Consider the following 25,718-nt stretch of genomic DNA (forward strand, 5'->3'; position numbering starts at 1 on the left):
AAGGTTTTATAAACTAAAGGCATAAAGACACAATATATTTTATACATGTTTTTAGACAAGTATCTCACCTGGTGGCTTGTTATAAAAGACAGGCGCAGGTTTAGCCGAGGACTCCGATTGGCCAAATTGTTCCTCCTGTGATTGGCTGAAATAGCCCTCACTTGCCTTTAAGAACCAACAGACAAGAAAAACATTAAACAAAATTATTAATATGAAAAATAAAACAGAAACATTTTTTTACTTAAAGGTGGGGTAGGTAATTTCGGAGAAACCAGCTCGAGTGCGCTAGAATTTGAAAATACTGCCACTTCCTTACAGAGCCCCTCCTCCAACACACACAAACGCGCACATGACCAATGAGGGCACGAGATAAGTTTGTGCACAGATGGAAGGCTGACAGGCAGGTAGGCCATCCAGTTATTTTAGCCGGGCCGGCTCAGATGATTGGTCGTGCTTTTTACAGCGCTACGGCTTCCACAGATGAAATTTTTTTATGGATTTTTTGTCAAAGCATTTAAGATATTCATTGCTATCGGGATGTTAAGAGCATTCCATGGAATATAACAAAAAGTGTTTCTGAAATAAATTACATACCCCACCTTTAAAGCTCATCAGAAGCATTATTAACCTGTCTGACCTGAGTCCCCTCCTTCATCTCCCCGTTGGTCATCAGCAGCTCCTTCTTCTCCCCAGATGCATGCTGCAATGCATGCTGGTAGCTCAGGGTCATCTGGTCCTCGGCCATCACGTCCACCAGGCTGGTGGGGTCGTCCTCGGGGCCGGTGGCCGAGCACATAGACCCCTCAATCATGTCATCGAAGCTGAGGAGGGGCTGAGGCTTGGCGCTGTTGCCGGGCGGGATAGCAGCGTCGCCCATCAGGTCCACCAGATTGGAGGACTGGGAGTTCTGGGACTCGGGGGCGTCGGCGCTGCTGTCCCACAGGTTGACCAGGCGGTCTGTCCCGGACTCCCAGGCAGAGAAGCCGGAGGAGTCGCGGGTCTGCGGGGCCACGCTCTGCACGGGCTTCGTGGGGGCCGAGTCCTGGGCCGGGGCTTTCTGATCCTTCTTTGGCTCCGAACCTGGTGGAGAAAACGAAACACCACTTAAGCAGCGATTCCTTTTTTTTCACATCATAAAGGGGGTCTGCATGCTTTGTATTTATAAAGAATTCGATTTGTTTCTTGAAATGTGGATCACCCCAAACCAAAACTTAATCCATGTTATTATAAAATGATGTTTATAGTTGTGGAGGCAGAAATTGCAATACAATTTTTTAATGTTGACTTTAATTAAATGTTTTATGTCAACAGATTACACATAATTGTATAAGGTCAGTTGAAAGCAATAATGGGTAAGGTAAGGATAATTGTAAGATGAAACTGATCCTTTTAATTTAAACTGAATATGATTGCTTTCAACAATATCATTATCTGTAATCTGTCGATGTTTCAGTTTTTTCAGTGTGCAAGAGAAATATAAAGCAAAATGTGGACTGATAAAACAAAAACTATCTGCATAAATGGATACCACAAGATCTCAGTGATATATATATTTTGTTGTGAATGTACCCTTAAAAAATAATCAAAATTAAAACAAAGCCTTTGATTATGGTTTGATTTTAAGAGGATTTGTACCAAACAAATGTGTTTTGTTAATGTTGTTTTAATGTATAGGTTGAAATATCTATAAAATGTCATAATGCTTTATCTATAATTGTATATTAACACATGCTAGGCCTTTAACAAATATTCCGCTTCCTGCATTTTGAATTCTCTCCAAGTCCACATTGCGATTACGAGGACATTTCCATTAATTGATTGATGATATATTTCAACATTGTTTTCAGGTTCACTCTCACCCCACTCGTCTCTGCCGTCCTCATCCTCCCTGCTGAAGTCCTCTATGATGGAAGTAGTGACTATTTTAGGGATGGGTGACACGGCGGCCATGTTGAGATCTCTGCTTCCTTCATCGTCAAAATCCCCTAAAGGAACAGAATGGCACAAGAACATCGAAAGGGTACGGAGCAAAGAGTCACCGGCAAAACCCTCCTATAACAAAATAACACGCATAAAACCAGATGTGTTAATCTACTGTAACACAGGATGATCAACTGGAGCTGTGTTTTATATTATTTTTTGTCAAGATATGCCAGAATTTGGGAACGAAGGAACATTAAGCTAATTTAAAATAGTCTTCCGATTTTTGTTTTCTGATATAAACCTAATTCAAATAAGGTTAATATTTGTACCTCCAGTCACATCCGGTGTTACTTCAACACATACAACAGTGCACGAAACAACAACATTACATCACTTAGGCTGTAACACAACCAGCAAACACACAGATATGGTCACTGAGACAATCTGAGTTTCTAACAGTCATCTTTGTTTAATACTTTATCACTTTAAAAGTTGAATTTGTATGGAGAAGTGAAAGAAGCACAACTCCCCAAACTATCTTTGGCACTATGTAATGTTTGAGGAGCATAACTTTAGTAATGCTATGGATTTCTATCTAGTGCCAACTACCAAATGTGTCCAATACATTGGTATATTATCTAATTCCTGCAGATTTCCATCAGCTTCTGTTGTACTTTCTGTTTATTGCCAATGAGCAATGGCTAACATTATAGCTGCACAACATCAGCATGTTAGGTACTTTGTGCTAATTGCTTCGTGTTGTCATGCAGAGCCACTAGCATGACTCTAAACTCTTAATAAAGTTCATCATATTTGTGTCAAAACGTTGAGACTTTGCAAGACATTTGTGCAAAAAGCCCAGGTGACATTGTTTAGAGGACACACTGGACATGTCATATTGACAGAAGAAGAAGTAAATGGAGAGTAACCAGTAAAGTTGAAGTTAATAGATACGAGTAGATAGGACAGTGACATATTCCTGGTACCATAATCGAGACACAACACTATCATGGAGCATGTCATGAAACACCCATCAAATATCCTCTGAGCATTCATTATAATGGCATCACTGCAGTGGGACACAGGTGAGTCACAATGCTGATGCCACATCCAGGAATACAACTCATTATGACAAACATCAACACAGTCAGGAGAAGCACTGCCACCATGAAAATGTCGCTTGGGTGATTTCATGCTTGTTGGAGTCAGACGTCTGAAGATTTCCCAGAAGACATGAACACAACAAACCACAGATGAAGAACAACAGTGTCTCTTCGAGTAGAAACAACATGGCTGACTGAGATGTGTGACCCTGAAAAAGCGACGAATCACAACATGCTCAGCGGGGTCTTGCTTGGGTGGGTTCTCCAATTCAATTTACGGTCAAAAGCCTCTGAAGGCTCTGAGGGAACCAGGCTAATTGCTGGAAGAAGTGTTTAAAAAAAAAAAGTGATCTTCACCAGTGTCGAAGAAAATTAAACACATTTTCAGATTAAAGGAAGGATTGTAGTTCCAGAACTGTCTTTGAAAGGTGTCATTAAGGACAGGGATGAACTGGTTCTTTGCCCACCCAGCATAATATCTACCAATACAGCACCTACTGTATAGACATGCACACACACACACACACACACACTGCAGATCATAAGGGTGCTCTGCATGCTTTTGCCCAGTAGCTAACTTATTGCTGTTCATTGTCCTAAGTATTTCATATGTTTAAAGAATAACATTTTGTTCAATTATGCAACACATGTTTGTTTTTGGTTTAGCTTGTGAGATCTCTTAGATTTCTTCCCCCAACTGAGATATAAAAGGTGAACGATAGATTTGTGAGAATATATTTTTTTGTAAAACTGACCATTACAAACGAATAAAAAAGAGTTGCCTTGATTGCTGTTGTGAGAAGTATTTAAGGAATTTAGGACATTGAGTGGTATTTTTCTGCTAAACAACAAACACTGTAATGCTAAGAATAGTAAAAAAACATGTCTTGTTTTTAAATATCAGCTGGCTTTCACTTTTATACAGCATCATTTGTAAAGTTAGGACTTGGATGCCAAAAGGTTTCTTGAAAACAAGGCAGAATTTTAAATGATTGGCAGTAATGATTGATACTTACTGATGCAGTTAATAGGCTAAAACATTCAGAATCACCATTATGTTCTTTTAACACATTGACAACTACATTGAGGTCAAAGGGCAAAGATCCATATTCAGTCAAAGGCCAATAAACAGCGGTGGCGACTGACGGACGGCTGGACGACGTCACACACACACACACACACACACACTCACACACAAACTCACATTTGGGTCAGTCGGTCAGGATTAAAAGCAGCAGTGTTTATGTGTGTGTGTGCAGGGAGGTGATGCAGATCCAGGATCAGAGGCATGAGATTGAGGATCAGAAGAGGAAGGAGGTGATAGAAAACCAGTGAGATTTTGAAGTTAAAGTAACAGCTCTTTATCCCTGTGAGAAGTAGAATTTTCTTCAAAGAAATCAGAAAACATCAGAAAAAACATTTTACAAAAAATAATTTGACATCAGCGGCTGACTGGACGACATCTAAAGGATGAAGACTGAAGGGAGGACACACTCAACATCTAGAACACAAACCGACAAACAGCTTTATGGTTTACAGCCATAAAGGATATTTAATTGTCTACTATCGGCGAGTGAAATGCTCGTGAGCAGGTTAGCGTTTTAGCTTATTATAACCCTAAAAAAGGTTCATGGCTCCATATCGGTTGGTTTTTAATGTACTGTAGGTGTTCCACCACAGTACTGATTCTAAAATACAAGTGAAAGGAGGTATTTTTGTTTAAATCAAACCTTATTTAACTTGAGATTAATTTAGCTATATTTGGTTTGTCGTGCATAAAAAGCTATGAGCTAGTGCTAAATGTTACAATTCTTACTATATGCACAAAAGGGAAGTTGATAGGTGCTGACATATCTGCACTTGAAGGACAATGCTGGCTTTATTTTATTTGTTCTTATTGTCAACAATAAAAAACATCTCAAAATACTATGACTTCCTGTCTGTGTTTCTCAGATCCACTCCCATTGATATATACTGAAGACATCAACCCTTAGGAATACGATTTTCAGGTAAATGCTGGGGTAATTTAAAAGAAAAATTCAGTGTTATCTATAAATTCACTTAAAATGTTGTGTTTTATCAGGTATATCAGGCTTTATACACACACAAATAATTGTTAGTAGATGCATTCAGTGTCCGTTTTGGATCTATTTATAGGATTTGCTGACAAGAAGAACATTTTTAATCATCACCAGACTTATCCTTCAACATAGATCATTACTAATCTGAAAACCAGCTACTTCAAATTACGACGTAAAGAGGTCAGGGGGCGATGGAGGTTGTTTGGTGTTGGGGGCAGAGGGAGGGGTTTTGGGGTGAGTTCAGCGGGGAGTGGAGAGGGGATTTTAGGGGTTGGTTTGCAGATGTGTCGGGGTGAAAGAGTGAATGTGCTAAGTGGAGTGGGTTACAAAAATGAACTTTTTTGAAAGTGGAAAGATGAAAATGCATGTGGACTTAAAACTGTGTTTGTCTGAGAGGCGTCATTTCATCGCTGCTGTCTTTCCAATAGGAGTTGTTTTGTTATGCTACGTAGAGTTATACAAAGAACGGTCAATAATGAAGTATAAATTGATCCTAGCTAGCGGCTAACATCAATGATCACATCTGTTGGAGCTTTATTCAATGTTACTGTTGAAGTGTGGAGTAAGGCAGTTACATTTTCCATTTAAAGTGCTTTTCCAGAATTCTTTCTTGTCCCGAATTGAAAGTGGAAATGTTACAGTACTTGGAACAGTATTTAGAAGTTTACTTCACTGATTTGAGCAGCTTTGAGTTTTTGCAATTGTGTTGGTGCATGAAAAGATCAAATGATGGTTTACTTAAACTAGATAAAACATAATTCTGGCTTTAAATGAGGCACATCATTCTGTGCCTCATTTAGGAATATTTTCATCTTATTATTTTAAGGGGCTTGAAAAGTAAAAGATAGTTTAGATGGATAGCATAATACAAAAGTCAAGGTTATTTTAGGATAATTACACGATTACTTTTCATGAGATCAAAACCAGAAAAACACTTGTATATTAGTGTGTATACAAATGTACGCGGGGATTATTACACATTTTCAATATCCACATGCAGTTTCATTCTCATTTCATCTTTGTTTTATGAGTCTTTACATCTGTGGAAAGGGTTTTGTGATTGGGGAGGGGATATCGGACCATCTGTCTTCTTCTTCTGCTGTTTATCGGTTATGTGCTGTACCTACCGGCAGCGGTGGGCTGTGTCCGTGAGTGTGGCGGGGTGCGGAGGGGCGACGTGCCCCGGGGGAGGGGGCTCGGACTGGGGCTGCTGGGACTGTGCTGCTGCCTCAAGAAGGGGCTGTCCAAACGGCCTGGTGGTCGTGGCGACAAACAGCCACAAAAACCCCGGACAACGAAGATTCAACACAGACAAGTAACAAATACACGGAGCGACGCCGGGAACAGAGAGATGTGGGGAAGATTGACAGGACAGGAAGACAAGACAGACAAAAAAGCAAGAAAGACAGCGAGAGTAGAAGAAGAGAGAGTCGAGTAAAAAGCAGAAAGGATTGTTGGAAAGGCAGAGAGTCCCGTGAATACCCATGGATAGGAAAGAGAAATATATACGAGGAAAAGGTGGATAAAAAGAGAGTGGTTGATAAATAAAAGAAGTGGGTGAAATAAATGATAGGGAATGGGGATGGAGAACACAAATGCGGAGTGGAGAGGTAGAGAAATCCCTCAAGGAAAAAAAAGAAAGAGAGAAAGAGAAGACGTTAGTGTGGCTTTATTCAAACCGACTGTAGACAGTATACAGTTACGCAGAAATCGAGTTTAACTTCCATTCCTGATTATTTAAACCAGCAAATTCATTATGTCAAGAAAAAAGGAGATAACTTTGTGTCTGTGTCTTTAGAAACTGAATGCTTGGCATTTGAAAGACGTGCATCTCCTGCTTATATGCATGAAAATAACAAAAAGATATTGACTTGGATTTAGTTTGTTGCAATATTATGACTTTATGATAAATGGGCAAACCCTATTGTACTTCAAATAATATGTAGTTTCACTGCCAGTGAAATGATACTGAACAATATATATAGGTGTTCTTGGGCTTTTACTATCTTATCTTTGATTGAACATCAGATCTAACATATTAACTATGACTCAAAAAACAAATGTAATTGTATTTATCCCCCCGCAAAAATGGGAAGAAAGTAGACCAAAGCCTCCACAAATCAGGGAAGAAGTGGGCGTATTAAAACATCTAATTACAACTACAAGTATTGTATTGTTATTTACCTTAAAATACATTTATCAGGAATATGCCCTTGCATGTTGATGGGTCCACGCCTTGCCGATTGTTCAAGTTTGCCATGGTTTACTTTTTCATTTACCTCAAAGGTGCAAGTAGAAGCAAAAGTCCAGCAACACTTTTAGTATATCGAATTAATGTAAAGATTGAGGATGAATAATAGTGTATTTTGGACTTATTACTGCCCATAAAGCCTATAAAGTGTCAACAGTTTGAGAAACTCAACTTTTCTCAGAGGACACAGTGGAAGGTTTTTAGTTTGAAAATCATCATGAAACTGTAAAAGCGTGGGCAACAAAATATCATAAAAGTGGAAATGACATCCTTGCCACTGAGATGTTGTCTCTGTTTGAAGCAGGGTCATGCAAACACTAAAGCTGCACGCAAACCACATGGAACAAATTAACTCAAAAGTAAAATCACATTAAAGAAGCTCAAGTGTGTCACAAGGCTCAACAGCATCCATCAAACTGTGAGAAGAGATGATGGTTTTATACTGTCGTCTCTTCAATGTTGGGATACCACATGTTACATTTAAACTCTTTCCTCTTTGTCATTAGTTTTTCTTTCAAACCTTTTTTGTGGCAAATGTGCATATCTTAAAATGAGAAAGTAAAGGTCTGGTCGGAAGGAAGTCGCAGCTGAGGTGATTTTGAAGGTGACCAGTGAAAGGTTGAACATGTGATAATTCAAACGTCATGAACCCTCACACCCACTGCCTCCCTCACTGTCTCCCCCTTCAGGTGTGTTATCAAACTAATGTAGTCAAAAGTAAAAAGAATCCCTCTTAAATATAGTGGATTAAAAGTATAAATTAGCATTAAATGGAAATAGTCAAGTACATTTTGACATAACTGTACGACAGTATTTGAATAAATGAATAAGTGATCTTGTAGGCAGGTGTTTACTTTAATAAATACTTGTTAGTGTCAGTATCTTACTGTTTAAATTTAAGAGTAGAAAAATAATAATCTTGTCTTAAAAAACCCTTACAGAAAAGATTATTTTCATTAGACTGGCATATTAAAAAACGTTATAATATATAACAGATATAAGCACATCTTTCATTCTTTTAAGGTTTTAAACAAGTTGATCATTGTTGTTTTCGGCTGGTTTCACAATAATATTTAATACAGCATAATGGATAACAGCCTAAGACTTATAGAGTACATTTACAGTTAGTTTCCCTTCTTTACTTATGTCCTTTCTACTCGTTCACCCCTGTTTCACCATTGAACAATATTGGATTCTGGTAATACTGCACATTTTTTTATTGTTCCAGTTTAAACCAAAATAGATTGAACCTGGGAGATAATTTGTTAGGTGAGTTTTGGTGCTTACCGCTCCTGTGGACGGAGACGGGTGAGGTGTCGACGCTGATGGTCATGGCTCTCTCCTTCTGCTTGAAAAACTCCCGAGGGTTTCCTGAGCGCTGAGCGATGATGGCCTTTGCCTCCTGGAAACACACATTATATAATACACACAATATTCAGCAATCTGGACTACAGTGTTCCCTGTTCCATTGATGTCAAGCCAAATCCTGCAGGAAAGTTCAATATCTTTACTCAGAATTTTCAAATAAGAGTAAAGTTACTCCAAAAAATGACAGAGCCACTTTTGACTCACCTCCGCCTCAGTCTCCTTCTTGTCCAGGTTGAGGTCATCGAGGCTCGCTTTTGCTGCCTGCAGAGAAGAGGAACACACATGAAGATTTAAAGAACAATCTAGGAAAGCTGCCATTGCAGTTTTTGCCTGTAATGAGCAGATGAGCTTCCTCTGCTGTAGCTGCAATAATAACAGCTAAACATTTTTGGTTAGATAAAAAAGGTCTGATAGTGCTGACTGAAAACTGCCTGACCCCTGCTGCTTTTTTCCCCTCTTCCATAAGTTACAAAGCCTAAAGTTCCCACGGTCCATGAACTCAACACAAGGACAGACATTAAGATGTTCATATGATTAGCCAAAATATTATTTTCTTTCCTTTTTTTTTTTTCAAAGTCAAAGTCAACTTTATTGTCAATCTTTCAGTTTGTGTGTACAGACAGAGAGATCGAAATACCGTTTCCCACAATCCCGAATACAAATATATATAAAAATATGTATACAAATATGTATATACCTATATACAGGGGTGCACATAACTTTCTCAGTGAGTTACTCAAATTAGTACCAGGAGACAATGTTTGGTACTCAGGGCTGCCCATGCAAAGTTATGTGTTCAGCCCCTCTGTTTCGCGAACGTCGACGGGAGGGGGTGGGGGTGGGGGTGGGCGCTAGTGGAGCACGCGCGTGGAACTCGCGCCGGAAGTTGTGGCACAATTCCGTTGTACACACCGACGTTAACAGCAGCCCGTCTGTGCACACGGCGACCGGCTTTGTCGTCCAGTGATCTACGCGCCTTCTGGAAATGCTTCACAAGTCCGCCGGTACGCAAATGCGCTTAGTGAGACAAGTGACGGTACGCATTTCAGATGTTTGCCGCGCATGCGTACCTGCGTACCAGTTATGTGCACCCCTGCCTATATATACACAATCAACAGACACATTTATACATTATGCACACATTAAGACATAAATAAAAGCACAACAATGAATATATACAAAATAGCAGTCACTTCAATTTCTTGGGGAAATGTACATTAGTGCAAGAATATCAGAGCTGTGCAACAACCCAGCAAGCAGCTGATGCAAGATGAGGAAAATAAACCACAAACACTCACTGCCAGAGTATAATCAAACCCTTAAAAACAAACCCCACTATCTGACGAAAAGATTACATTTTTGTGTTGCAGAGTGATTAGAACCAGAAGTGTGTAAAATGGTTCTTTTTGGAGAGGAAGTGATGCTCTGATGGGCAAAGTGTGAATAAGCTCAGGATAAAGTAAATGCAGTCGTGTGGTAAAACAGAAGGGTATATTACTGTAAACAAGTTGGATGAGCAAGATATCCTGTAATGTCACAATTATACAGTTTTTTCAACACTGACTTTGTCTGATATTGATTGCAGTGTTTGTGCCAGATGTAAAGACACAGGAACGTACCATGGCTGCCTGGCTCTGCAACCTCTCTTTGGTCTCTTCCTCCTCCAGCAGCTTCTTCCTGTTCTCAGATAAAAACACACAGATTAGAAAATACTTTACACTCTCCTGACACCTCGAAATTACCCGATATTTAAATACCAGAACCAGGGTCCTGTTTCCCTACGATCAATCTGGAAAGCTTTATGGTGCTAAATGTGACTTTTAATACAATTTAAAGTCCTTTTGCACATTCTTTTGATGAGCATGCAAGACTTCTGCAGGACTGTGGTGGAAAAAGAATTCAGATTCTTTACTTCAGTAAAAATATTAATTCCACACAGTAAATATACAAATGTTCATGTCAAAGTACTGCATCAATAATGATTAAAGTGATTCATAAAATATTTGAAAGCAAAGCAGCAAATCTTCACATTTAAGAAGCTGGAACTGTGAAATATTATTTAGAATTTCTGTCTCATGGTTTTAGTGACCAAAATATAATGTTGGATGGTTAAATCTATACCAAATAATCATATTTTAAAACATTTTCCCTGTGCAATAAAATTTGAAAAGTAGCAAGTCAATAAATCTGTAAAATAAATAAAGTGGAGTAATATGTACACAATTGGCCTCTAAAATGTAGTAGAGTAGAAGTATTAGGTTGTAAAAAGCGAAAATTCTGCAGGACTTTTTTAAACAAATCACACACAACAGTTATTGAGCCATTTGCAAATTGTTAAATTAAGTAGCACTTGTCCTCTGCAGTGTTACTCCTGAAATAGATGTTCTCAGGGAGAGTAGGGCTGAAGTCGAATAGTCCATTTAGCTTAGGAACCTTCCTAACGGAGTGAAATGACCCGGAAGTCCCTCAGTGGCAGCCATGATAAGTGCCGTTCGAATTCTCTAGATGATTGGAAAGGAGGTTTCAAACTTCCTTTATAACCTCCTTTAGCTTAGGAACCACTGGACCTCCCTTTACGAAAGGAGAGGAGAAAATGCTGCCCCACAATGCCTTGCAGCCGCAGCATTTGCCGTCACACAACAGTCGGCCATTCACGGACACAACCGATTATGAACGAGAAATGATATCATGAAAGTTACGGTGCTTATTAAAGCTTTTTAAAACGTATGTGGTAAGTTGCCAAAGTGCTTTGTTTTGAACGTTCATCAGTATTATAATCAAAAAGAGAAATATGAACGTTAGTTTTTACTGAAATGATCAAATAAAGTCAACATTTCACAGTCTTTACTGAGCTGTGTGGGGTTTGTTCAACTTTTAAAAGATGTTTGAATGGTGATATACACAGTGATAGATGTTAAGGACTAACGTTTATAATAAATACATTTGTATTGATTTTAAGATCTTTTCATAGTTCATCCAATCATACGTATTGGGATCATTTGTATTAATGTGGACCGGAGGGAGAGGGTGACGAGCATAAGTTTCACTTTCCTTTTTTATTTCAATTCCAACTTTGGTCATGAAGAATATGTTTCTCTGTTGTCCCCGTTCATAAAGCATAAAACAACAGCATCAGAGCACGGTGCAGAGTCTCTAGATGAGTTTACAGTAGTCCCTCGTTCTTATTAAACATCCATGTTGTAGTCCGCTGTATAGAAAACTGTAGTTTCCATAGTTTCCCCACAGCAGCAGGCGCACATTTATGACGTCCGCTGGCGCATCATAAACACGTCGGATAGTGAAAGTGCAGTCGGATTCTCTAAAGTACCGCAGTCTCTTCTCCTAAGTCCTTTTGAATTCTCCTATCCACTATCCCTTAACCCCATGACGTTTCACTCCGAGGTCAAGGGATAGACGATAGGGTTAGACGTTAGGAGCTGATTTTTGGACTATTCGACTGCAACCTAGTTGTGTTCCTCACCGGTGCTCCTCGATCTGCTGCTCCCTCTCGCGGTATCTCAGCTCTCGGCTCTCCTGCTCTTTCCTCTCCAGCTCCATTCGCTCCTCGTCAAAACGCTGCCTCTCCTCTGCTACCTTCTTCTTCTCCTCCTCCTTCCTCACCTCCTCCTCGCGCTGGAGAGCAAACACAGAAAAAGAGATTACTTTACATTTCATTTGGCTGACGCTTTTATACAAAGCAACTTACAATAAGTGCAAGATTCGAACTCCGAACAACAAAGAGAGATGTATTCACTTCAAGCAAGGCATACCGTTGTAAGTGCTGGTGAATTAGTTTCAAGGCCTGAATTCATTTTAATGCTTTTATTTTAGAATTGAATTACCAAGGTACAAACCAAACAGATGGGTTTTCAATTTGCGATGGAAGTTATGCAGATTTGCTGCCCTGATATCAATTGTGAGCTCATTCCACCATTTAGGAGCCAGGGTAGCAAACAGGCGTCACTCGATATTAGTGTTCTCTTTAAGCCAATCTAGTCTGTTGATGTCCTTATTTACAATTTATTAAATCTATATATGCCTAAACCCGCACCTTATATGCATAGTCTTCTAAATATGCACCTTATACAAATAAATGTATTCATTTTTACATCACTACAGCATTGTTCTGTTATGTGAATTCATTGAAAACTCACGCACTTTACTACTCTTTGCACTTCCTGGTTGGACGCAAGCTGCATTTCGCTGTACTCTGTGCTTTGACAATAAAGTTGAGTCGAACACCAAAAATGTTCAGAATTTGGTATTTGATTACTTTAGTTGTGGCGCTGGACCTGTGTGTTTGATATGTACACTTTCTGACGCTGTGAAGTTCAGATGGAGGAAACACCCTGCAACCCAACAACAACAACAACAACAACGCTGTCCTTTCATATTTAGTCTGAACATGCTGAAGGCAGCACAGCTGGAGGACGCAGCAGTGTTTGACTTTGTTCTTCACTTCTACTATACTCCCAACACAGTCATCGGCTTTATGGAAGAGTTAGACGAAGAAAACGGATACCACTCTCCTCTTCATGAGAGTGATATCAGAAGTTTTCTTCTTCAATAATCAATGATAACCAGAAGTAACTAAGTACAGCTACTCAGGTAATGTACTTAAGTACAATTTTGAGAGACTTGTACTTTACTTGAGTATTTCCCTTTTATGCTACTTTGTACTTTTACTCCACTACAATTCAGAGTTAAATAGTCTACTTTTACTCAACTACATGTATTTATTGTATTTAGTTACTTTACAGAGATTAGGGTTGATGGGTCAAATGAAAAACCAAACCGTCAGTTATTCACATCTATCAGTATATAGGCCTTTGGATTTTTACTAAAGCCGAGTGCACAAAGGTTTTCTTGTGAAATTATGTAAGATTATTACCAACACTTGGAGCACCCTTAGTTTGACCTCTACATAAAGTGAGTGCAATTTTCACAACTGATAAAAATTATTTGAATAATTTTTTCACTTTAACTTTTTTCACCAATGAATCATTTTCTAGCCACTCCCCTTGTCTCCCCCATGCTTTATTCCCTTCCCTCCATCTTTCCTCTTCTTCTTCCATCTTGAATCCATCTCAATATTCCCGTGTCACTTCCTGCTTCTTTCCTCTTGCACACTTACCTTGGCTTGCTCCCAGAACTCCTCCCTATTGATCTTCTTCATCTCCACCTCTGCATTAGTCTTCTCGTACACTGTGCCCTGCGTCGGGGGGGACGTGAAGACAGAGGATCAGTTTCAGAAATCAAAATCACAGCAGGGGAACAGTGTGTGTCAACGCTGAATTATGTCAATTTCTCAAAGACAGACTGATATCTATATGAATTGCTCAGCATGAACGGTCTGCTTTTAAATGAACGTTTTATTCCATAAATCAGCTCGCTGCGTCATTCGGTACAAATACACCTTGTTCTGTGTATGGTGAATACTCTGATGAAAGAGCACTATGTCTCACTCTAGTTGATCTCTTTTCATTGAGGATCCCAAAGTATGCAAACACATGTGTAAATATGTTATGTAGTATTTGGGTGAAATTTGTTGTTTAATTTGATGGTGGTGATTTAATGGTTTTGCATAACTTGGGAAAAATAGGTTAGAATAAATATAATGCAGTAAAGAAAAAAAAATGATCTGTTACAATGCTAAACCTACTGAACTTAATAGGGCAAGGGCGTAATCATTTGGTGAAATATTGAATACAGATATCTCCAAGTTGCCATTTGAAGCAAAGATTATTTAATAATTCTTCACATTTTTGGTTTAGCACTTTGAATTTCGAAGTGTTTACTAATAACTTCCTATGTGTGTGAGTCTTCCCTCTCCATACCACGTCTTTGTTGTCCTCCTCTCGGGTCTTCAGGCGGCTCAGGACGGGACTCGCCACCACCGCCGTCCCATTGGTCAGCCTCTGCCCGATGGCCGACGGCTCGATGTCCTCCAGACTGCTGGCGTTCACAGTCAACTCCACCCCCTGGAGAGAGAGATCACATTTCATTCATGAGTAAGATAAGATGGACCTTTATTATTGAAATTCAGGTGTTTTAGCAGAAACAGAAAAAGAGAGAAACATGAGATAAGGATAATAACATCGAAATCTATTTAAGGAAGTGGTGGCCTAGTATTATAATAAGGCATATAGCAAAGTGAACACATTGTAAACATCTAAATTGGACACTTAGATGTATATTATGAAATAGTCAAATCATCCCTCACCTCTCTGAATGTCTTATACTTTTGTATTGATAATTATTAATTTATATTGTATTTTTAGATACATTTTTATGTTACAACAGTATTATTGACATGTTTTTCATTCAGTGCTTTGATCTGATTATGGTCATTTTACTTAGGCCATTCAATCAACTAATAAACTTGAATTTCATGTCTTGGTCTTATTTAATGCAAATGGATTACTTGATTTTAGCACATTACATTTTTTTATACATTTAATATGAACTAATGTGTTTTATTATGTATTGTTCAATCATATGGCACAATAACGTAGTGTATAGAAGTGTCAGTAAATACAGTTGGGTGCATGTACTATCCTAGAAAAAGCCCCATTTTAAGTCGAGGCTGTGTGGGAGCAAGAACTGCCACTTAAAATAATGACACCTTTTTGCACCCCTTTTCCTCCTGCGTCAATATCCTCTTTTTTCATTTGCCATGCTACTCAGGTTATTGGTTAGCAACCAATAGCTACCAGGAAAAACAAAAACGCTTCCTGTTTTAGTTGCATGATGGTTGAAATCTTCCTTTGTGCCGTAAATCAAGTCTTAATTTTCTCGGGAGATCAAACCCAATTTGGGTAATGAACGTCTTATGGGAAACTAGTCTCAACGCTTATTGTGTCATTATTCTACAGCAGGGGTAGCCAACACGGTGCCCGCGGGCACTTAGTCGCCCGCAGGGGCAACGTGAGTCGCCCGCGGGGCATGTTCTAAAAATAGCTCGCCAAGCAAATCCAAAATGTATAAAATACACAAAACAAAAAAGGAAATGTAAATAAAAGAATCTACCCTATGCATAAACGAAACCTAAATCATAGCGAACTCTATCTACTTACTACAACTCTATATCTATCTAACACCCCTCCTCCCCCCACCCCCACAATGAATATCGACCAATCACGTTCTTGCTTGATTTGCGGGACCAGCGTTGCAGTCTGGAAGAAAAGCAAATGTGGAGTGGCAGCTCACCGCTGATTTTCCTTCTGGCAGAATCTACACGACACATCAGCCCCATTGAACAACCTATCATGCCAGCCTATACAACACATGAGGGGCAGAGTTTTACTCTGTGTGTTGCAACTTGCATATATATTTATTGCACTTGACGCACACACACGCATGACGTAATTTCCACCTGGGACAGGGGGGAAATGTCCCCCGCTCTTTTCGAAATCCCGTTTGTGTCCCCCCACTTTACAAATATGTTTATTTTTATTTTTTAACGCAAGCCGTCATCGACACGGAGGAGCACACAGCCTCTGTGAGCGAGCGAGACAGAGGGAGAGAGAGAGGGGGGGGGGGGGGGGGGAGAGAGAGAGAGAGCGAGCGAGAGAGAGAGAGCGAGAGAGAGAGGGGGGAGAGAGAGAGAGCGATCGAGAGAGCTAGGGAGAGCACACCTTTATCTATTTAATATAAATAAAGTAAGAAATCATTCCAATGTGTATAGGACAGTAAAAAAAAAAAAAAAAAAAGTTTGAAAGGGGAGTTATTAGTAAAATAAGCATAAATAAAATAAGCTAACATAAGATAAGAATAAACCAGTTGAAATGATTTGTTATTGGTTGTGATCATATTCTAAAGATGTTTGGATTATTGAAAAGTATACAGCTCCCTTTCATCGGAGTGTTGAGAGCTGTATCCATCAATTTATGTTGTGCTCAAAGTGCTCCAGATTGATGCATTTCACTTCAACATTTAAAAATAATCTTCCCGGGGGAGCATGCCCCGGGCCCCCCTAGAGGAGGTGAGGCCCGTCCACCCCCAAATAAAGCAGGTTAAAATAATTAAATTGCATACATGTTCTTTTAGTAAACACTGAAAACGGGTCCCACAGACCCAAACAGCACACAAAGGTTAAAGGTAAGCATATCATAATGTTAAAATGTGCTAAATATATACACTGCAAAAAACAAAAACAACAAAAGGGGTAAAAGTAGCCCCCGACTTGTTTTATTTTTTGAAAGTAGCCCTCACCCTAAAAAAGGTTGGTGACCCCTGTTCTACAGCCATTACCTTGTGCAATCAAGATTTACTTCAAAATAATATGGTCAATGCAAAAAATATGTCTGTTCTGTTGCCACCTGAAATCATGGAGGAAGAGGTGATAACATTCCTTCTTTCTCTCCTGTTACCCGTCTTCACTTCTCATATTGTAATATCGCAAAACAACATCTGTGTGACTGGATCCCCACAGTGCAGCAGCGAAATGTCAAATATAATTCCTGACATTCCTGCTGAGTTTTCCTGGTCAGTACATGTCTTTCATACTTCCCCTTCTGTTTCAATGACGTCAAACATCACCCACACTACACTGTCATTGAGACTCAGATGAGTTATAGCAGTAGTTTCCAACACACACACACACACACACACACACACACACACACACACACACACACACACACACACACACACACACACACACACACACACACACACACACACACACACACACACACACACACACACACACACACACACACACACACACACACCACACACACACACACACACACACACACACACACACACACACACACACACACACACACACACACACACACACACACACACACACACACACACACACACACACACACACACACACACACACTGCTGTAGAGAGTTGATTTAAAAAAAAAAAGGTCTATAAACATTCTTTATGTGATACTAAAATAAATACTAAAGCAGATTACTTAAAAAAAACGTCAGGATCTCACCTGTAAGAAGTTTGCGATGGTGGCCACGTGGCTGGCACAGGCACACTTCCTGGCATCCGCCACGTCATCTCCGACCTTAAAATGTAAAAAGAAGAGAGAGCATGACCTTAAGAAAAAGAAGTTCATCAGCACCGGTACCATCACAGTGACGAGTTTCATTGCCTCTTTGTCTGCCAAGTGTTTAAAGGACATGTTCTCTTTATCCTGTTGTCATTAGAGCCTTTAGTTCAGCTTTGGTCATGTTCACTTAATGAAACAGTTTATTATTATAATAGGCTGGATGTAATTCAGTAATCATGGCTCATTCAGACCAATTCAATACAAATGCAGCGAGCAATAATTGCAGAGAGAGAGAAACGGCTTCATTTCCTGTGAATTGATGGCAATTTATCTCTCAATAGCAACATTTAACCACTTTATCCATCTGTGTGTGTGTCTGATAGAGGAGGAGAAAGCAAGAGAAGTAGCGTGAATGTGCTTGCCTGATTTTTAAGACATTCTGGTATTGTGATATCTATCGGTGTATTTTCTGTTGCATTTTGAAAAGTGAAAATGTCCACCTTTATGCGGTTTGTTGCAGCTTTTTAGAGGATGTAAGTGCAGCAACAAATCATGCGAATAGGAAATAAAATATTTTATCAGTAAAAAAACATAATCAGAAACAGCACATACATTTTCGAGTCTTGACAGTTATGCTAATTAGGACATGATCACACAAAAAAAAGTGTAGTATAAAATCGTAGATTATAGGATACTTGGGTGGCTGGAGATAAAGAAATTACTACTATTAATTTAAAAGAAACATTGCTATTACTATTACAGGGTCAACTAGTTGGTTCTTCTCATTTAAATTGTATTATAAAGCCATTATATTAAATATTTTCTTTTTGTCAAAGCTTGTTAGGTTTAATTTCCAGCTTGTTTTTCACTTAGAATATATTAAAGTTTGATTCCCCTGAACCACACAGTCTCATCACCACAGCTTTTTGTTATGCTGCTAACAACCACACAGATCAGTGAATAATAATGTTCAACTTGTGGCTAAAGTGTGTTACAAATAGAAAGTGCACTCAGTGGTTGAAGTGGACACTTAACTTCATCACGGATGCACAAATTTAATTTCCGATCAGAGAGAAGTGTGAGTCATCTTTGACACCTGCTGAATTAACCGTATGATGGAAAAAAACTCCCCTTAGGAAATACAGCCTCAACAAGTTGTAACAAAATTACCGTCACATGTTGTTTTGCAGGGTCAAGACTTACAAGTGCACAGCCATGTCAATTCGTTTTATCAAGATACAAATATCACACTTTATGGCTTTACAGTCTTTATGACATATGACCCTCTGACCTGAGACCCTCTATATTGATCAGTAAAAACTCAAAATCATCAGAAAGAGCAGTAGAGCAGGGATCCTAAAAAACACATAAAAACCGCAGCTATATGATGAAAAATATGTTGTAAACTAAATATATTCTTCACAATAATAAACACTGGGGTTACAGTATACTTGAATCACCTCTGACTATAATGCAGACCAATACAACACCATCACTAACTATGACCTTACTGCTAAAACATATCAAAGAATAAAGACCTCTATGACGGTGACAACAAAAAACCAATACAAAAATACAAAATAAATGTTGTAATAGATTGCATTAGATGACACTGTACTACTACAACTAATACTACTAAAAACAGTTGGGTAAAAAGAGTAATCTAATGAGTTTCGATGTAGTAAAGACAATCTGGATTTAGTTCATACCCGTCGTTGACATGGTGTTTCACTGGTAATTAAAAACATGCCGTGATCCTTAATGACTCCAATATTTGCCTCTAATATGACATTCTGGTGTCTCTCTTCGTGTGTGTGTGTGTGTGTGTGTGTGTGTGTGTGTGTGTGTGTGTGTGTGTGTGTGTGTGTGTGTGTATGGCCTGAGGTGTCTGGCGTTGCATCACTTCCCCCCCCGACCCGGGACTCACCCAGTTGATGAGGATGTATCGTGGCAAGGCGGCGGCGGGCTCCTTCAGGCTGCAGAAGCCGTACATCACCCGGGCGCTGTCGAAGGTCAGCGTGATCCCTGCCAGCCCGTCTCCTGCAGAACAGAGCACAAACTGCATCAGTCCAGCACTACTATGTACTACTACTATCATAATGCATGAGGAATTTTATTTATGCACCTGCTTTTAATTCAACTATTAATATCTCACACTGCACTGCAACTTTTATTCATGTGTTGTATACCTGTATTATTCTATATTAGCTTTATGTTTATTTTATTCTCTTTGCATTTTAATTACTGTTTTTTCAAATACCATTTTATAATGTTATTCCGCTGCACTATTTCCAAATGCCCTTAATGTTTTAAAGCACTTTGAATTGCCTTGTGTTTAAAGTTGCTACAGTATAAATAAACTTGCCTTACCTATACTTAACCATTACATGGGCAATCAAATGTAAACATATCAAATTAGTTGTTGGCTTTTTTTCGACATTACACATCAGTGATGTCGTCTATTTATTTATTTTTTGGTATAACAATGTCGTGGTATTTTAATTCTTGCTTTTAGGATGCCTATCACCATCTGGCAAAGGGACTATCGGTGAAAACTAGCCTTTTGGCTAATTCGAGTACTTTTACATATTTTTAATATGTTGATTAATGTACACTGTCCCTTGTTTTAAATAAATCAATTCAATTCAATACACCCATACTACATTGTTATTATACCCATACTACACATGAATACACCCTATCACACCTTTATTACACCCATATTACACTGTCATAAGACCCATATTACACCCATGTAATAACATCCATATAAGTTAACATCTTAATTACACTGTTACTATACCCATATTAAACTGTTTTTATACGAGTTATCCTATATAAATGATATTATTCCATACTTTTACATTCTTCTGTGAAAACTCCTGAACTAAGGTAGTATGTTGAATGCTTGACCTTCACTTATATTGTGAATAATGTGTTTTACATATTTGGATTGCTACTTTCACTAAAGGAGAGGATCTAAATACATTTCCCCCCCACTGTCTGCAGAGGAGCATCGTGTTGCAGGCTGCTCGTTCTTTGCCTCAGATTATGATCCTGATCCCTGCATCTATCCGTGTAGCTGGAGATGTCAGAGATGGGCACACATTTGTAAACAGCACACATACAAACACACAAACATGACTCTGGTCTACTCTGATCCGAGGAGGCAGATAGATTCCCTCTGAGGTTTACAGCGCGGATAAACAGGTGCGTTTCCTCTGAAATATTCACGGCTCTGCCGACACGAGGCGAACTGAGGCCGCTGCTGGCAGAAGTGGCTCTTTATCCTGCAGCTCTCTAGCATTAGTGATGCAGACACTTCACTGTAGTAGCTCCAGTTTGTTCCTCTCATGTGATCAGCTCATATTCAGGAATCTGCGTTGATGATTGCATTAGACTCACAGAATAAGCTGTGGTTTTTAATCAAAAGTGCATTAAGTAAAACCACGAGACACGTCCAGCTCTTGAATAACATCTACCACATTTTGTAAGATATCTAAGGCGAGACCAAAACCAACAATATCTTGTTCTGTCTCTGTTTCTTGGATTAAATAGCAAGGACTTTGGAGCCATTTGCTGTACCAAAGCGATATAAATAAATTGTTTAATTACAAACAAAGCTCCATTGAAGTTATATATATAAACATTATAGTATGATTCAACTGGCTAGGAGACTCCTATGGTTTTGTGCTAAGAATAAATACGGAGATCATAAATAGAAAACTCCAAATGTGGGGAAAATCCCAAACATGTGTACATTTACTCATTTAGATATACCATTATGCAATGATATCATGAAAGGGAGGAAGAAGAAGGAGTCTTTCATACTGTATGTGTGTTCATCAAATACGGAGTAGTCTCATTAAGCTGTAATGATCATGCAGCGCATCATTAACTGCTGTAATAATGAACCCAGCGCTCTGATGGCTCAGTAACAATCAGGAGAACAAAGATCTTTTTTCCCCCAAAGCAGCAGCAGATCCTGCAGAGCTCATCAAAAGTTACAACCGCAGGTCTGCAGCAGCAAATTACAGCCGCGCCACACATGGTGTTAACATGCTTATCCACAGCCATGTTCATCAAGACATACAAAGAAAGAGAACAGCTAGATGTGTCATTTGGGAGAGATGAAACTAATGGACTGGATTGATGATAAAACATTTAAAACGTACCTCCTGATGATGCCAGTTTCAAATCATCGCTTTCATCCTCATATGTGTACAAGGCCCTGTTAGAAAGAGAGGGAGAGTATGTGTGAAAAAACAAGACAAAGTTTTCCCTTCAGAAACAATACAGTATAATTTGGCATGTGTTTTTCTAAAGGACTAAAACATATGTATTTATTAATTGATTTAACTGCAATGCATTTTAGTCCAACAATGGATAATCAATTTAGCGATGCTTCAAGCAACAATACTTGAATTCAACAGTCATTGCAGTAGCCAAGCACTAACATTAGCATGCTAATATGCTAACTTCACAATAAAACACACATTTTTTGTGATTATAGTGTTTACTATGTTCACAATAACAGTATGGCATGTACATTTAGAATGCTAAAACACACAACATAGTACATTGTATAACTGCAAAACATCAGCATGTTAGAGGCCAATATTAGCATTTAGCTAAAGCCCCAATGTGCCCAGAAACATCTCAGGGAGCAGATAGCATGTAGATTCTTGTTTTCACATAATACAAATGTAGTAGGCAGACACTTTCGCCCAAATTGACTTAAGTGCATTTGAACCACTACTATCTATGATCAAGAGGTAGGAGTTGACAACAGTTGTAAGTACATCCCTCTGAGTGCAACAGAACAGCAGCGTAGAGTGCTTTCCTGTTTATAAGGAGCCATCTCTTCTACTGTATATCAAAAAGTATTTCAGGCTCATTTTTTGCTATGTGTGAATTAGCATTTCCTGTAAACACTGCGGTGCTAGTACTCACAACACAACCATGCTAATATCTAATAAACATTAGAAAACAAAACAGATGCTTCTTGGTGAAGATGGCCAAGAAAACAGAGGTCAACAGAACAAGTGACTCCCATCGTCACCAGACACAAGTGTTACAACCCTCTTTAGGAAGACTAAGAGCTGTTTTATTTGCTCAACTGTGTGTGTGTAAAGCAGATTACAGAGTTTGATTAATGACTGTGGGAACTCTGTCTGTCTCTGCCTTGATAATACAAATGCACATCCTTAACAAACACAGTTTCATACTACTTAGTGAGGACATTCATTGAGCTAATACACTCCCTATCTATCTAAAACTAATTCTACAACCAAGACTAAATGTCCTCACTTTCCGGTCTAAAACTTCACACACATTACAAAGTCAAACACTCACACACTGTAACAAAATGTCTCTCTTAGTTTGACCTCTGTGGTCCTCTCTACTGATGTCTTTTTTCCAGACAAAAACGTTCCAACTGCCACAGTTTATAGCAGGCACTATGTACTCACTGCATAATATAAAATAAATTATATGAATGCCCACACATCTCCATATGCCTTCACACACACACACATTCACGCCTGACCTCCCAGGCTGAGGTTAGAATAAAGGTGACGGAGATTACAGTTTAGCTGTCATCTGCAGATTAAACGGTTTCCTGTGATGACCCTGATGTGGGATCTATTAACCTGCAGGTCAGAATGCATTTATTACAACTAAAGCTAAGTTTGTAGCAATACTATTCATATACTTAATGTATTGTAAAGCTGGAAAAAAATCTCCAATACTAGTTTTTGTACTGAGGCCCAAATCTAAAGGGTGTATCATATGTATGGTGGCCATTAAGGGACTTCTCAAACTCAGCTCCATACTGTCAAACTTCTTTTAGCTTGTATCTGTCTAAATTCGACCTTGTCAGCTTCAGCTACATGTATATTCAATATATCATTTCTAACATATATATCTTTTTTTCTTTTCTTAAAATAACCCCTCAATAGTTCAACATTTATCTTCCAAATGTACTTGGGTGTAGCATAAAGTAGCATACAATGGAAACACTTGAGCTAATTACACATATATTAAACTTGCACTAATGTACAGAAAGAAAGCAAAGAAATATAGTGAATTTCCACCACTGGTAGTGTATTTAAATTGTTATGGATTTGACACACAGCAGTATAAGTGATTGACCATCTGGTACGTGAAGTGGAGTTAAAGAGGATTTAAACGTGTCAGAACGTCCAGTTATTAAATACTGGGTCTGGATGGAGACAATGAATTCATTGCTTGAAATTGAATTTTTCTCCATATGAAATGCATGCTGGGATTGAGGTTAGGGAAATTACCCTTTAATCTATCAGGGTTTCAACTGGAGATTATCAACTGGAGAGCAGTGCACTGTAGATTATTGAAGATTATATTTTAAAAACTATTCACCAAACTCATAATCAGCTCAAAAGCTCAATGATTGCATACATTTATATCGATTTAAGGTTGCTGCGTTTCATTTAAGTCTGAGTGCACTTTATATATCTGCATTGGATTATGCATTTCTTTAAACATCAGAAAACCAAATGAGAAAGTCTTGGTGATGGGGGTGGATTTAGGAAAAAATGTACCCTCAATCTGGGGGAAAACCCTGCAAGAACTGTGTGCATTGTGCATCAGATCACCACTTTTCTTTTAAGATTATTTTCATAAAAAATACCAAACCTTACAATTACAATTTAACAGTTGGAAGGGAATATACTATTTTCTGATTATCTACAATTTCAGTTTATGAGATAAGGGTTTCCTAGTTTACCCATATTAAATGCATAGGGGAAACATGACAAAGTCAGATGTGAATTGTGATACTGAACCATTTTGCAATGATACAACATGAAAATATAAGGTTTGTAACATTTCAAACATCACTGTTAGTACAGTATGCATACAAAAATACGAAGTATACACATTTTTCGGAGTAACACTGGAATCTTAACAGCGTGATTTGTTTCTCACAGTGGCATCCACCATTGTAGTGTGAGAGGCGGGTATTACCAGTCTAGATGACCTCATGTGTTTTCAGCCTGAAGCTTTAGTCTGGCCAAGGTCTGATTTTCTGCTGACCTCATCTCCCCCCTCCATCCTGTCTGTTTCTGACGAGTCACTTTTTTCTCCCCACTCTCCTTGCCAAACTGTGCATTTCATCACCAAAATCTCCTTTTCTACAATCAGCTCCATTTCTCTATTATCAGTTTGATCATTTTCGGTCACAGGCAGCTGTTGTCAGCATAACAAAAGCAGTAAAAGCCTTCTGCACACTCTGTGCTCCAACTGGGAGACTGGCAACGTTACCATCTGATGAACAAAGTGAAGCATTTAGCAGATTCAGAGCCAGATATTTTTCTCATGAGTTAGTGGAGTCCAAAATATAGCTAAAAAGGAATTGAATATTGGTCATGGTATTTGTTTATATGCAGATTTTTGAATGTGAACATGCTACAGCTGTGATTGATGAAGTCAACAATTAGAGGCCCTAAAGCTGATTTAGTCATGTCATGTTACTCACCAAAAATCATGAGAAGCACTCTGACCATCAAACATGGAAAATATCTATATCTATGCTGATGAAAGTGACTACTATTATTATAATTGACAAGTATAGCAGCAGCTTTAACAAGAAAAAAAGTTAGTGTCCAAACTACAGCTAAAAAGAGATTTAATATTGGACACTGTTCATGTTTATATGCAGATTTTTGAATTTGAACGATACTACAGCTGCGATTGATGAAGTCAACAAGAACTATAAGAGGCCGTAATGCAGATTTAGTCATGTCATGTTACTAGATCAGAAAATCATGCGAAGACTTTGAATATCAAACATGGAACATCTGGTTCTATGCTGACGACAGTGACTACTATTGTTATAATTGACAGATAAAGTAGCAGCATCAACACAAAATCAGTAAAAAGCTTAAGGGTTGTTTATAGACAGAAAAGAAAAAAGAGCATGTCAAGAAATAAG

The 25,718-nt window shown here is 38.7% G+C and overlaps 1 protein-coding gene across 4 annotated transcripts in view; it reads right to left on the minus strand.

The window, feature by feature from the left end:
* Window positions 1-25,718, minus strand: part of dbn1 (drebrin 1) — a 98,641-nt gene that overhangs the window by 2,695 nt on the left and 70,228 nt on the right. The window contains exons 2-14 of one of the 4 annotated variants that reach the window (XM_034140610.1): window positions 21,922-21,977; window positions 19,674-19,786; window positions 17,687-17,761; window positions 14,564-14,707; window positions 13,861-13,938; window positions 12,208-12,359; window positions 10,346-10,403; window positions 8,931-8,987; window positions 8,646-8,760; window positions 6,235-6,360; window positions 1,860-1,967; window positions 638-1,080; window positions 69-165 (exon numbers count right to left, since the gene is read on the minus strand). In XM_034140610.1, coding sequence (XP_033996501.1) covers window positions 69-165; window positions 638-1,080; window positions 1,860-1,967; window positions 6,235-6,360; window positions 8,646-8,760; window positions 8,931-8,987; window positions 10,346-10,403; window positions 12,208-12,359; window positions 13,861-13,938; window positions 14,564-14,707; window positions 17,687-17,761; window positions 19,674-19,786; window positions 21,922-21,977 — 1,622 coding nt within the window. Of the gene's footprint in view, window positions 1-68; window positions 166-628; window positions 1,081-1,859; window positions 1,986-6,234; window positions 6,361-8,645; window positions 8,761-8,930; window positions 8,988-10,345; window positions 10,404-12,207; window positions 12,360-13,860; window positions 13,939-14,563; window positions 14,708-17,686; window positions 17,762-19,673; window positions 19,787-21,921; window positions 21,978-25,718 lie in introns of all 4 variants that reach the window. The other 3 variants (XM_034140609.1, XM_034140613.1, XM_034140612.1) reach the window with 3 other exon arrangements.

Source organism: Trematomus bernacchii, unplaced genomic scaffold (genome assembly GCF_902827165.1).
Source record: "Trematomus bernacchii unplaced genomic scaffold, fTreBer1.1, whole genome shotgun sequence".
Taxonomy (NCBI): Eukaryota; Metazoa; Chordata; class Actinopteri; order Perciformes; family Nototheniidae; genus Trematomus; species Trematomus bernacchii.